The 15,075-nt window shown below is 44.4% G+C and overlaps 1 protein-coding gene and 1 long non-coding RNA gene across 3 annotated transcripts in view; one reads left to right on the top strand and one right to left on the bottom strand.

Moving 5' to 3' along the window:
• Positions 1 to 4,984, top strand: part of ARHGAP22 (Rho GTPase activating protein 22) — a 155,078-nt gene extending 150,094 nt beyond the window's left edge. For both annotated transcript variants that reach the window (XM_061196359.1, XM_061196369.1), the window contains one exon: positions 4,442 to 4,984. In XM_061196359.1, coding sequence (XP_061052342.1) covers positions 4,442 to 4,670 — 229 coding nt within the window. In that variant the 3' untranslated portion in view covers positions 4,671 to 4,984. The remainder of the gene's footprint in view (positions 1 to 4,441) is intronic.
• LOC133095261 (uncharacterized) lies at positions 113 to 12,067 on the bottom strand. The gene is made up of 5 exons (XR_009701569.1): positions 11,995 to 12,067; positions 9,735 to 9,904; positions 9,321 to 9,395; positions 7,899 to 7,992; positions 113 to 184 (listed from the first exon to the last, which is right to left on the bottom strand). It is a non-coding gene; the product is annotated as an uncharacterized LOC133095261 (long non-coding RNA).
• Positions 12,068 to 15,075: the final 3,008 nt, after the last annotated feature.

The raw sequence follows: 15,075 nt of genomic DNA on the forward strand, positions 1-15,075 counted from the left end.
TCTGCTGGCAGCTGTCTCCTGGGCACCTGGGGAGTGTCAGGTGTGTGCAGTCTCTGTGTTCACGGCAGGAAGATGGCAGGAAAGGGGCTATGAGGGCAGCAGCCCCTGCCATGGGGGAAGTCGGGGGGCGGGGGTCACAGCAGGCAATGTCAGAGCCAGGACTTGAAGGACCGACAGGACTGAGCTGAGCAAGGAGGAGAAAGGACACAGTATGAGTAAAACCCCAGGGTTTAAAATTGTGGAGAAAACCCACAATGTAAGCACTGGGTTGGAATTTACCAGGCAGAGGTAATAGCAGGAGCTCTCTGCAGATTCACTGGAAGGTGTTTACTGCTGAAGATGAGCTCAGGGTGTACAGGAAGTGTTACTCAGCGGACACTGTCTGAGGGCAGCCTTAGAAGGGGTCAGAATCAACATCTCACTTTCTTGGCTGTTTGTGGAGCTGACTTGAGCTTCTAGATCTTTCACCTTCTTGGAGGCTGGGGTTCTCAGGGGAAATGCAGTATTGTTGCCTGGCAGGCTATGGGTTCGAGTCCCTGCCCCACTGTGTACTGGTGGAGTGTCTGGGCAAGCTCTGAAAGCGTGGCGGAGTCGGGGTGGGGCAGGCGGCAAGGCGTTTGGCAGGAGTGATGCCTTGATTTTATTGCCAGTGAGATGTGAAGCTGCTGGAAGACCTGGAGGACTTTGTTCACTTTGATGAGGTGCACTGACTGCTGTGCTCAGGAGTGCTTGACGAGGCAGACAAAGACCAGTTAGGAGGCCATGGCCATCTAGGTCAGACCTGTGGCTGGCATGGACCTACAGGGCAGCAGTCGAGGTGGGAGAAGCAGCCAGATTCTGAATATGTTTGGGTTTTTCCAGTTGATCGGGTGTGGTGGTGAGAAAAAGAACCGACTTGAGAGACACCATTTTTGTTTTGGCTGAGCAACTGGAAGAAGGTGGTCACTGAGCCGGGGAGACTGGGTCTATAGGAGGGTGACTTGGGGAAGGAGGGCAGGAGCTCAGCTGTGGGTCTGTTAAGTTGGAGATACTTATTAAGTTTCTGAGTGGACTTGAGGGAGATAAAGATTGAGGGTTGTCAGCACATTGAGTGCTTTAAGTGCTTCGAGTCTGAGGCTGGACAAGGTCCCTCAAGGAGTGGCATGGAGGCTGTGCTCAGGAGCACCAGGGGGCAGGGAGGACCTGGCAAAGGAGGGGCCTGGACAGGAGGAGAGGCAGTGAGGGGGCTCATGGGGGGCCTGCTGCCCCTGCCTTGGGGGGGGGGTCTTCTGACATTATGCCCCGTGCTCCCCAGATGGGAGGCCGGGGTGAAGGGAGGCTTTCTCCTTTCTCCATGCTTTTTTTTTTTAAATTTAAGTAGAGTTGTTTTACAACATTGTGTTAATTTCTTCTGTACAGCAAAGTGATTCAGTTATACATATACATATATTCTTTTTCATATTATTTTCCATTATGGTTTATCCCAGGATATTGAATATAGTTCTCTGTGCTATACAACAGGACCTTGTTGTTTACCCATCCTATATATATAATAGTTTGCATCTGCTAATCCTGAACTCCGAATCCATCCCTCTCCCCACCGTCACCCCTCCCCCTTGGCAACCACAAGTCCGTTCTCTATGTCTGAGTCTGTTTGTTTCATAGATAAGTTCATTTGTGTCATATTTTAGATTCCACATATAAGTGATATCATATGATATTTGTCTTTCTCTGATTCACTTCACTTAGTATGATAATCTCTAGGTCCATCCATGTTGCTGCAAATGGCATGATTTCATTCTTTTTTATGGCTGAGTAATATTCCACTGTATATACATATACCACATCTTCTTTATCCATTCATCTGTCGATGGACATTTAGGTTGTTTCCATGTCTTGGCTATTGTAAATAGTGCTGCTATGAACATAGGAATGCATGTATATTTTTGAATTAGAGTTTCGTCTGGGTATATGCCCAGGAGTGGGATTGCTGGATCATATGGCAACTCTATTTTTAGTTTTTTGAGGAAGCTCCATACTGTTCTCCATAGTGGCTGCACCAACTTAACATTCCCACCAACAGTGTTAGAGGGTTCCCTTTTCTCCACACCCTCTTCAACGTGTTACTTTTAGACCTTTTAGTGATGGCCATTCTGACCAGTGTGAGGTGGTACCTCATTGTAGTTTTGATTTGCATTTCTCTAAGAATTAGTGATGATGAGTATCTTTTCATGTGCCTATTGGCCATCTGTATGTCTTCCTGGGAGAAATGCCTATTTAGGTCTTCTGCCCATTTTTCAATTGGGTTGTTTGCTTTTTTGTTACTGAATTGTATGAGCTGTTTGTATGTTTTAGAAATTAAGCCCTTGTTGGTCACATCATTTGCAAGTATTTTCTCCCATTCCATAGGTTGTCTTTCCGTTTTGTTTGTGGTTCCCTTTGCTGTGCAAAAGCTTATAAGTTTGATTAGGTTGCATTTGTTTATTTTTGCTTTTATTTCTGTTGCCTTGGGAGACTGACCTAAGAAAACATTGTCATGACTTATGCCAGAGAACGTTTTGCCTATGTTCTTTTCTAGGAGTTTTATGGTGTCATGTCTTAGGTCTTTAAGCCATTTTGAGTTTATTTTTGTGTATAGTGTGAGGGTGTGTTCTAACTTCACTGATTTGCATGAGGCTGTCCAACTTTCCCAACACCACTTGCTAAAGAAACTGTCTTTTCCCCATCGTATATCCTTGCCTCCTCTGTCGAGGATTATTTGACCATAGGTGTGGGGGTTTACTTCTGGGCTCTTTATTATGTTCCATTGATTCATATGTCTGTTTTTGTGCCAATACCATGCTATTTTGATTACTCTAGCTTTGTAATATTGCCTTAAGTCTGGGAGTGTTATGCCTCCTGCTTTGTTCTTTTTCCTCAGGACTGCTTTGGCAATTCCGGGCCTTTCATGGTTCCATATAAATTTTAGGATTATTTGTTCTAGTTCTGTGAAAAATGTCATGGGTAATTTGACAGGGGTTGCATCAAATCTGTAGATTGCTTTGGGTAGTATGACCATTTTAACAATATTAATTGTTCTAATCCAAGAGCATGGGATATCTTTCCATTTCTTTGAATCATCTTCAATTTCCTTTATTAATGTTTCGTAGTTCTCAGCATGTAAGTCTTTCACCACCTTGGTGAGATTTATTCGTAAGTTTTTTTTTTGTTTTTTTGGATGCAATTTTAAAGGGGATTGTTTGTTTCATTGTTAGTATAAAGAAATGCAACCAATTTCTGTATGTTAATCTTGTATCCTGCTACCTTGCTGAATTCGTTTATCAGTTCTAGTAGTTTTTGTGTGGAGTCTTTAGGGTTTTCTATATATAGTATCATGTCATCTGCAAATAATAACTTTACCTCCTCCCTACCAATTTGAATACCTTTTGTTTCTTTTCCTTGTCTGATTGCTGTGTCTGTCTAGTACTATATCGAAGTAGTGAAAGTGGGCATCCTTCTCTTCCAGACTTTAGCCCTTCTCCATGCTCTGTGTTCAGTGGTTGAGGGTGAAGGCCCAGGCCTCATCCTGGATGGGGCAGGGAATGGATATTTGCTTCATGTACACCATGTGCCAGGTGGCGTGCTGTGCACACGTGGTCTCCTTGGTCCATCGTAGCTACAGTGCGTAGGTGGAAGGCCGTCCCCTGCATTTTCAGGGTGAGACACCAGGGCTCAGTGCAGTTTGAGTCCTGCCCACAGTCATGTGTCTTGTAGTCAGGTCGGTTCCTAGGAGCCAGGCGCAGCAAGTCCCTCATGCCTCACAGGAGTGGGTCGTCTGGTTGGAAAGATAGATGTGCTAACCTCTATAGAGGCCTGAAGTGTAGCTCTGTGGTAGCAAAAAGGAGCAGTAATGTGGGTGACATGCTGGGGAGGATCAAGAGAAGCTTCCCAGAGGCTGAGACATTTGGGCTCGGGTGTGAAAGCTGAGAGGGAACGGAAGATGAAGTGACAACCCGAATGGGGTTTCCTGTGAGTTGCTGTCTGCCTGAAGCTCAAGGGGTCTCGTAGAAGAGCAAACGTGAGGACAGTTTCCTGCTCCCCTCTCGGTGCAGGGCTCAGTCCTGTTCTCTGCCAGCTGGCAGTCCATCCCTCCTCAGCAGGACAGTTGGCTGGGCGGGTAGGGTTAGTGGTCTTCGTATTTGAGTGAGGACTCAGGGAGGCCCCTGGCCTCTAGTGCCAAAGGCTGAGGGGAGGGTCTCGGGGATGAGGCCCCGCTGGCTTGGGGGAAAGCCCCAGGGTCTTGTGAGGAGCTGCAGTCCGTGCGGCCTCACCCAGCACCGGGTCTGAGCCCGCACACGTCCTTCCCCTGGTCCCAGGCCCGACCAGCTCCTTCGCCCCATCAAGTGTCTGATGACAATGGAGTTTTCTTGGCAAACCCAGCAGGCCCAAGTCTAAAATGATGTCTTTCTTCTTGAATTTTAAGACTCGAAGAAGGTAGTGCTGACCTGAGGAAACGAATGTCACGGCTAGAAGAAGAACTAGACCAGGAAAAGAAAAAGTACACAATGCTGGAAATAAAGCTGAGGAACTCGGAGCGGGCACGGGAGGATGCAGAGAAGAGGAACCAGCTGCTGCAGAAAGAGATGGAGGAGTTTTTTTCAACCCTGGGAAGTCTGACTGCTGGGGCAACAGGCGCCAGAGCACCGAAGTAAAGGAGTGCGGGGAGCTCGCTGCTGCTGCTCAGCTTGCCCTCCCTAACCTCCTGCGGCCTCAGGAGGAACCAGAGCCTCTGCAGCTTGAACCTGGGCCTCAGTGGTGCCAGGAGATCTGGTGCCAGCTGGAGAGAGCAGTCCTGACACCCCTTGTTGGGCGCCCGAGCCCCGCTCTGGATCTGGATGCTGCTCTGAGTAGGGTGTGGCAGGCGTCAGAGGGGACAGTCCCGTGGCTGCCCAAACAGGTGGCACCTGCGATCTGAGTAGCTCACCGGGACCTTTTTGCATTCTTTATTAAACTTGCCCTGAAAGCATGATGCCTGGATGCCTGACTCCTTTATGGGCATGCAAAGTGAGGGTACCAAGTGACCTCTCCTGTTTCTCGCAGGGTTGGGAGTCCTCAAGGTGTCCCATGGGTGGAATGGTATGGGGCCTTCAGAAGCGGGGTGCAAAGGTCCCAGAGGAGCACCCAGTGTTGCCATGGTCATTGAAGCTGGACTTAGGCACATCTCTGTGCTCTCAGCTCCATCTTCTGTGCTCTGGGCAGGATGGCTCTCCTCACTGCTTGCTCCCTCTCTGAGCCACCTGGGCCTCTGCAGCTTGTGTCTGTCCTGGAATTCCTCTCAGGCCTTCCCCTGTAACCTGCTTTCCTTCCCTTGACTCTAGCTCTGCTCCAAAGCCAGAGCCTGTGAGTCAGAGCTCAGCAAGGGTGCTGCACTTCCCTGCTTGTGCACCCCGGGAGTGTGCAGGGTGACTGACAGGGTGTGCCTCTAAAGGAAAGGTGAGCCAAGGTGGTGGGTAGTGCCTGGTCTCTGTCCTCCAGGTGCAGACGCCTCAGACTGCGCCCATCTCCCTTGCAAATTCCCCTCGAGCTGGTGCTAATCCCTCTCCCTTCCCTGCCTGCTTACCTTCGTCCTCCAGTTCATCCTCAGACTTCAAGGCTCCACGGGGGTAAATCCTTCAAGAAAGCCTTTCTGTGGCTGCCACCACACACAGCCCAGGCCTGGGTCAGAGCTCCACAGGATGGGCCTTCAGGGGCACCAAAGAAGCCACCTCTGAGCAGAGGGGACTGGCCTCCGGGGCACAGGCAGTGCTGGCGCCAGCATCACTTGCTCCTGCTCATGGTATCCTTACCTATCACCTCTCACTACCCCCAGCATAAACTGCAGTGGTTTTGAGGGGAGTGGGGTCAACAAAGTGCCCCAATTTCTGACTATCGTCTCTGGAGAAGTCATTCAGGCCCAACCACCCATCTACCTGGAGTCAGGTATAAACTATCATGTGATAGCAGTGCTCTAAATGCCAGGGTCTCAGTGCTCCCAGAAGTGCTGGCTCTACACTATAAGGTGCAAGCGTACAGGCCCGGGCCAACTGGTAACTCTCACAGTGGTGAGGCAGGCCAATGACTGGTCTGCTGCTGGGTCCCTTTTGGCCTCACCAGCCAAGAGGACAAGTGGCTGCCGAGGGCCCTCAGCATCATCAGCAGTCAGAGTTCTCTTGCAGAACTCTGAGGGGTGGGATGAGTGGAGAGCACTACCTGCGTCTGCTCCCAGGACCAGTGCCATCACAGCAGTCAGTCTGGGTGACTAGCTTTCCCAGAAGGTGAAATATTGCCTTCCTCTGTTCAAGGAGAAGGAAAATAATACGAAGGGACTGATTCCTCACAACAACTCAGTAACAAAGGAATTAGCTGCATGCTCCCCATTCAGAGGAGAAACTGAGGCTAGGAGGAGACTGGTGGGAACACCAGTGTATTTTATGGTCCTGAGTTCCCTCACCAGAGCCCTGAAATTCTGCCGACTTTGACCTAGAGAGAAAATGCTGCCAGGCTATCAAAAGAGCAGAAAAGACCAAAGGGGTTTCACATGATGAAAGGGAGGCTGTCTTCTCTTAGCCATTAATAGTGGCAAAGGCTCAGCTTCTGGCCAAGTCCTTGCCCAAAACCAGCTCATGAGCCGCATCTGCCACCTGCTGGCAAAACTAAGACCTGCAAATGTGATTTTTCTCTGAAAATTAGCTGGCAATAGTCAGTAGACGTTCTGCCCTCCAATTTCCATTTAACCAGCACCCTCCATTCTATCTGTAAAACGTACTGACTTCTGCCTGTAAAGCACGCTGAGCACTGAGACTGAGGGGCTCTAGCCCAGTACCCTGTCCTCATCCGCTTCATTCTCTCCAGTTGAGTTGCATTTACAGAACCTGTTCCCAAACCTGTGGATTCAAGTTGTACCTATTGTAATGACATCATTTAATATTTAGTAAGCCGATGCAACTAGAGATTATCATACTAAGTGAAGTAAGTCAGAAAGAGACAAATATATGATATCACATGTGGAATCTAAAATATGACACGAATGAACCTATATATGAAACAGAAACAGAATCACGGACATAGAGAACAGACTGGTGGTTGCTAAAGGGGAGGGGGTTGGGGGAGGGATGGAGTGGGAGGTTGGGGTTAGCACATGTAAGCTTTTATATATAGGATAGATAAACAACAAGGTCCTACTGTATAGCACAGGGAACTATATTCAATATCCTATGATAAACCGTAATGGGAAAGAATATAAAAAAAGAATGTGTATGTATGTGTATATATATATATATATATATATACACACAACTGACTCACTTTGCTGTACAGCAGTAATTAAAATAACATTGTACTTCAATTAAAAAAATACATTTGAGAATCTGATGAAGCCTATGGACCCTTTGAAGAAGAAAAATAACCACATATACTAAAAATTCAGCTTTCAAAGACCTCTTGAAGCCTGTTACTAAATTCTGTAATCAGAGTTTAGAGATTAAGGGGTTAATAACAATAAATCCTTAAATTTGAAAATAATAATAAGTAAACCAATGAATTATAAATGTGAAAAGACAGGGAATCAATTTTTTGAAAACCTACATGAATGCTCTCAGTAAAGGCAACTTACTAAAAAAAATTGTCAAATTATGGATGAATCAACCATGCAATAGTGGAAAATTGAAAATCTAGGATTCTGCTCCCAAATTACTTCAAAAGTGTTTTAAAATTTGTGTTTGACTCTAAAGAAAAACTGCAAATTTTAAGTCTCATACTGAAAAAAAGGGAGTTGGCTTATTTTAAAAGACTGGCAAATGTCCCTTTTTTAAGAAGTTAGAATACAGTTTTAGGGATGTGTGTGTATGAAAGAGACAGAGGCAGAGACAGAAAAACAGAGGGAGAGAGATTCTTTGTTTTACCTGGCTGGTGGAATAACAGACCAGGCATGAACCGTGTTCACTCCACACAGTAAATGGGCTTCAGAATGGAGTCCATGTAACCAGGCTCCGCGATCTGTGGGCAATAAATGGAGTCAGTGACAATATCCCCCTCTTTTGATGCAGGGCCCCAGCCCTCTGGAGATTTCTCCCAGTATCCTACGTAGTTCCATCACAAAGGGACAGCAAGACGTGGCAGCAGCAGTGGTGGAGTAACTGTCATATCTACTTAGCTGGGAGCTGTCTCACATATGAGACACTGTCCCTTTGTGACAGAACTGAGACTGAAGGACAGGAAGGGGCAGTCATGCAACCAGACAGCCGCAGGCAGAAGGGGAAGAGCTATAAAAGTTACATGAGTGCCAGCATCCTTGCTGGCATGGTGGGAGATGGACGGGGCTAGAATCAGGCAGGGGCCAGACCGTGTAGGGCCCTGTCTCCCATGGTAGAGTTATTTTTATTTGAAGGGATATAGGAAAGCATTCAAGTGCTTTAAATAAACAGACATGAATTGGCTTGCATTCAACAAGACTCCTTTGGCCCCTGGTGGACAGTGGATGAATTTGGGGGCGGGAGGGAGTAGCAGCAGGGAATTTAGTCAGGGAACTACTGGTGTGGTCCAGGCCAAGTGGAGTAGCGTGACAGGCCAGAAGCTAGACAGTAATGGACTGAAGACTAAATGAGAGGTGAAGGGAAGACACTGTGCCCAGATCAGTCTTCCCAGAAGTGCAGATGTGAATGGGAGCAGAGAAATAGGGTGGTAAAGTGGAGGGGGCAAGGGAGAGCTTTTAAAGAAGGGGATTACTAGAGCATGCTTGTATGCTGCCAAGAATGATCCAGCAGAGAGGGAGAGACTGGTGAGGAAGAAAAGAAGGCAATAACGAGGAGAGGCAAGTCTGAAAAAGGACAATGAAAGTGGAGGGGTTGCCTTCGGAGAGAGATAGGAAGATGGAGGACGCGGACACAGTTGAGGTAGGTTTATGGAAATGCATAGCGAACTCTTTGAGAAGTCCTGAAAAATGATGAACATGCTTACCTTTAGGTAGCAGCCCCAAATTTATTTGAACACAAAACGCTTTATTCACATAAGATTTCTCAGGCAGTAGAGCACAGTGGTTAGAGTGAAAATGGAGGCAGACTACCCAGATTCAGATCCCAGCCCCACTGCATTGTTGGCTGTGTAGCCCTGAGCAAGTTACTCAGCATCTCTGTGCCCAACAAACTTCGGGCATCACTGCTAGGTATTGAGTCCTTGAAGGGTTTTAGGGAGGGCGGGGGCATGATAACCACTTTGGCAGCGTGGTCTGCCCCTCCTCCACTTCCTCATCCCTTTCTGGGCTCCATCAGCAGTCTCCTGGTACCTTCCCAGTTCCCTTCTTAATAACACCCTGGAGCATGACCTACCTCATTCTTTGCTGCACCGTCTCCCATTCGTCACTGCTCCTGGTGGAGGATTTGGTATTTAGTTCTCCAAGGCAGCTGGTAACGAATGGACAGGCCAGATCAGAATCATCTTGGGAAGCCTGTAGAACAACCATCCCCCTCATAGTTCTATTTCTATATCAGAATCACCTTCTCCCTCTAACCCCTTCTGAGAGAACAGAGCCATAAAGAGTTTAGGCAACTTGCTGTAGGTGAGGCAACTAGTGTGAAGCCAGGATTCTACTTTAGGTATCTGGTGTCAGAGCACATGCTCACATTACCACAGTAATTTCATAGTGCTGTATGCAGTTTCCTTATGCCAGATTTTGAAGGCAGTGAATACTGGATTTCAGAGGACAGAAACGGTATAGAAGATAGTCCTAGTCATTAGCTTACCCAGACCAATATTGATTGAATGCCTACTTCCCAGTCATCGTGATCTAGGAGTAAGACAGGCTCTTCCATCCAAGGGATTCCAAGGCGAAGCATCAGTAGAAGAGTAGCACACAGGATGCCCTCACAGAACAACAGGAAAAGACATACAGCACGTTGTTGTCTTGCATTCTCTGTGGAACAAAACGGGGAGTGCATGAACGAATAAATTAAAGGAAACATGCAATGGGGACATGACAGAAAAAGTCCTTGCAGAGAAAGTGTATCAGAGGAGAAATTATCAAACGTGGACCTTCAGCAATGAGGATTTCAAATGGGCAAATGGCGGAAGTAATGTGCACAAAGATGTAAAGTATATGCCATGGAGGAGTTTCAGCTGGAATGAGCTGAATGGCGGGAATGATATATGAAATAGAATCAAAACAATGTTTAATTCTACTTCTCAGAAAAAACAACAGCAACAACCCTCAATACTGATTTTGAGGCATGTCTCTCAAGTGAGAATTATTCTTACCAACCACATGAAAACTGGGACTACTAGGGATGAACAGGATGACTTGGGGGTCAGCATGTATATAAGTTCTCAGATGGGGGACCACACAAAATTCCTCCCTTTCTCTGCAACATTTCTCCATTATCTTAAACCATTTCTATTCCTTTCCAAGGCTAAAGTCAACAATTATATTTGCTTTACACTAATTATGTTGATAAAAGTACACGAAGTCATTTCAGAAGCCCTGTGACAGACTATCTCCCATCCTGAGACAGATGAAGCAGCACCAGGCTCAGCAAAGCTGAAACTTGTCCAAGATTACCCACCCTCTCCATCTGGAACTCAGGCTAGTCTGGATCCATAGGATTCAGTAGTTCCCACCCTCTCCAGGACCTTGTCTCATCAAGGCACATGTGCTTTTAAATTCTCCCTTTTAACGTGTTCTGACCCCTCAGTCTACCCCTACCCCTTTTCTCTCAAGACATTGTCATGATTCTTTATATTTCCTGCCAACTTTTTGAAAGTACTTTTTTAACTACTGCTTCACTACTCACTCAATCCTCAGCAATCACAACTATGCCCCCACCTGTCCGGGTAACTCTAACAGTCTTACTTACGTTACATCCAACAGGAATCCCCTACGTTTTCCCTCTGTCCACAAAATTGACACTAGTGAAAATGGTGCACAGACCACACAAGGGGATGACACAGACCTCACAAGGGAAGGGACTACAAGACTGGAGAGGTCTACAGGCAGTAAGGGAGCAATCTTTCCTTTCCTTCCACTCCTGAAATACTAAGTGGCAAGCTGATGCCATACCTGAAGTGTGTTCTGTCATGAACTGTGATGTACAAACTGTAAAATATACTGAATATATTTTCCCTGCACAACCTCTTGTGTCCTGACCAACTGTCCCCAAATGCTAATCTTGGCAACTTCACTTATGTTGTGGCAATCTGAGTCCCCAGTTTTCCATTCTCAATATGCATAAAGTATCTTTGGCTTCCCAGTCACCAATCTCCATGCCTCGTCTAACCAGACCTGCTCCCACTGTCAGTGACCCTCGTAAAACAAAGGTCTGATCATATTAACTCCTCTTTCTCACAAACTAGTAGTTCCTACTGCCTTTAAAATGACAATTTCTTCAAAACGTTTCAATTCTGATCTTCAACTTTTCAGTCTTATCTCCCATCACATTCTCTCTTTACATTCACACCCCGCCAGGCCATTCCTCACTCCTTGCCTTTCCCTTTACCTGGGAATACCCTTCCTCTCCAAAAATGCCTTAAAAAATATGCCTCCTCTGCGAAACCCTCATTTCCTCTAATCAGTCCTTCCCTGTGTCCCTTCAGCATGGTCTTCGCTCCTCACACGACACTTACTTCAATCAGGCTGACTAGACTCTGTCATCCATTTTAGATCACTCCTCACTTCCAGCTTCTAACATAGGGTCTTAGACATATATGCACACATTAACTGACGGAATTAAATGAAATATATTACTAACTACCAAAGCAGGGAAAGAGACAACAGGATGTTGTAAATGAAATATGTTAGAAGTCTAACTTTACAGAGCATATTTGAAGTATCTTTTAGTTTCAAATGAAGTCCCAAGACATATTGGTGTATTAGCTATAAAAGGTAAAAAAAAAATTTCAAACCACAAAATCAGTACAAATCAATTTTCATTCACATAAAGTCAATGGACCTTTTGAGGAGCAATAGTAAAATAAATGTAGTACCTCAATTAACAAGAATGCATTACTTACTCCATTTTATTTGGTGTCACTAGGGTATTACGGCTGGGTGGAAATTAAATTAACTCAACACTCAACACGGATGTCTGCTCTTGCCACCCAGTCTATCACTGGAGGCCTCTTCCTTGACTGTGATGAGGCAGAGAGCACCAGGTTGGCAATCACATCAGCTGATGGAGCAGCAGTGGTCAGGTAGAAACTTGGCCCAGGCTATCCTTTCCTCAGAGCAGGGAAGCGTGAATGCAGGTGAGGGGGGTGTGACCCTCATGGATATGAGCGTTATCTGCAGCAAGAGTTGAGCAAGATGGAGGAGTGTCACCATATAGAGACTGGGCATATGCAGCGAGAGACCCTGACACCCACATAGCAGCCTGCCCAGTGTAGGCAAAGAGAACACCTGCATGGCAAAGCTGGAAATGCACTCAGAGCTGAAATCCCTGGTTTGTTTTGAAACAGATTCTTTTAAAATACTTATTCTTGCCAAGTGGCCGTGATGGCTGCTCTCTCACATGGTTACCAAGAACTAGGTTAAGGGCATTGAAGCAAATTCCCTTTTTAAAATAATGTTTCTCTAGCAAGTTCAAACACCAGAAAAGCAAGAGTAGGTAAACGAGAAAACCAGGGTGATAGTTTAGCCTCTTCACAGTTTGTATAAAATCCAAATCTAAGAGACCTGCCCTAGTACCCCTTTGATCCCAATCCATAGGAAATCTTCAAATTGCCCAGAAAAACTTTTTATCAAAAATTTATATTTTGTTTTCAATGAAAAACTCTTAATTTCATAATTTTCATATCACTTTTTTCTTTTTTATTTAAAATATTATAACCAATTAACATACTAGATAACATTGTTTACATTCCAGTGGTGCATGTTTAATGACTAGGGCATGAATGATTAAAAACCACAATAATTATCTCAGCATTCCCTACAACGTGCCCCATTTGTTTTGTCTAGAGGAGGGGAGAGGAGAGGGAATGGAACACAGGGAAGGGAGAGGAAATGAAGAAGGAATGGCATCATACAGGGAGAAAAGCAAATGTCAATTATCATATTTGGGTTTCAGGTTTCAAAACCTGTTGAACAGGATAAACTATAATGAGAAAACAGATGTCACAGTCCAGGTAGACAGCTAGTTCAGTTTAACTTCATCATTCGGCTAAAAGATTAAGAGCTTCTCAAAAATATACCAAATATCGGGCCTACAAAAGTAATTTATTTCTTCGTAAAATTTACTAAGATTTATTCCTTTTGTAAAATGTAAAGAATGGACTGATATCATGAGCAGGTTTCTACTTACAAAAACAGACAGTAATTATGTCCAACAAGCACATCTAACACCATACTCCAAGATACACAGTGAAAGATTTTACAGGTGAGTCTCTCTTACCGATGCAAGGTATATATTTTACATACTTACTGGTATTGTGTCGACACTGGCTATAAAGTATTTAACACACATTTATAATTCACTCAGTGAAGATCTAACAGTAAGGGCAACCGCTTACTTGGGAAAGCATAGAAAATTAGTGTGAGGTAGTTCAATAAAAACCTAGTTTAATTTGTAAGTTATTGTGAGAAAAGAACATTGTGCAAAACTAATCCACAGGTAGTATTTCTCAGAAGTTTCAGTAACAAAGAGAATCTAAATTAGAAATGGCCAGAATATGTTACTCTTACTAGACTCTCCTTAAGAGCACTTAACTAAGAGCAGTTAGTTTGAAATTAATTAGGACTTTTGTTTTCCTTACCAGTTTTCTAATCGTACCCCAAACTACACACTTCTGCTTCAATGCCCTTATACATCTTCATCTTTCTTGCTATTAGGGAAAAATTAGTTTCCTCTGATTCGGGAAAAACCTAAGAGAGATCAGTAGAAACACAATGTATACTAAAATGTAAAGGATCCGGAGGCAACATTTAAGAGGGCTGCTAATGACAGAACAGTAGTGTTTGGTTTTTCTACCGGTAAGAGTTTACTGGGGTCATGGGGCATCATGCATTCACTCTACAGCTAATGTGTGACTAATGAACAACACTCACAAACAAACTACAACAGTATTTTTGAAAATAGACTATGTTTTTACCTCAAAATGTTGTACAGGCTTGTGCCTAGGCAACAATGAGTAGTTACATCTTCATAGTGTAGCACATACTGGCCGATAGTGTATACCAAGTCTTATCTGTAACCCCAAACGGCTTCACTTGCCTGCTGATTTCACTATCAGATCATCCATGTCCTCTTCACCTTTACCTTTTTAGACAACACAGCAGGATTAGCATGGAAAAAAATAATGAAAGGGCTTACGGGAAAGTCTGCTGCTTTACATATAATCAAGCTTCTTGATATTGTTAAGGGGTTTGTATGGTAGCCTTTTCACTTAAGAGGCTGGCATTTCTCTTAGGAAGTCTGGTGTGAATGCACTGTACCTTTACCAACCTGGAAGAGTGCATACCAGGAACAATCAGCAGCCGAGGGTGTGTAACAAAATGAGAACTGTTCAGCAAACAGTATGAAAGAGTTGAGATGCTTTGTTTATGTCTATTATAATTAAGCAATCCCAACAACACAATCATTTAACAAATGGTCAGTTTATATTAGAGGGTAAACAGTAACCAGGAAGAAATATGTAGAAAGAATTACTGTCTCTTTCCTAACCTATAAAGTTAAATAATATATCTTGGTCAAAGTAATTTTCTGACAGTAAGACCATGGGTATATTAAGTATATAAAATTGAAAAAACAAAGTTATAAGATAAGCAAAGTGGCTTTATATATAAGTACTGCTTGACAGAATCTTATTTGTAATTTCTTAAAAAAAAAAAGTTTAAGATGTTTTAAAGGTTCAAAAGTAAAATAAAAAGAACTAGCACATTTTTAATTTAATACAGTCAAGAGAAGAGGGAAGGTTATATTTAGCTATTGCATTTTAAAGAACCCAGGACACGCAACACTTAGACTTTGTTTTCAGGATATAACAAGTATTTTAGTCTACATGACTAATAAGAGTTGATTTTCTCTGATCAACTGAAACGTGCTGGTTGGCAAGTGGGAGCTGGCATTTACAACAAACAATACTGTAACAACACTTGGT

Source organism: Eubalaena glacialis, chromosome 1 (assembly GCF_028564815.1).
Source record: "Eubalaena glacialis isolate mEubGla1 chromosome 1, mEubGla1.1.hap2.+ XY, whole genome shotgun sequence".
Lineage (NCBI taxonomy): Eukaryota > Metazoa > Chordata > Mammalia > Artiodactyla > Balaenidae > Eubalaena > Eubalaena glacialis.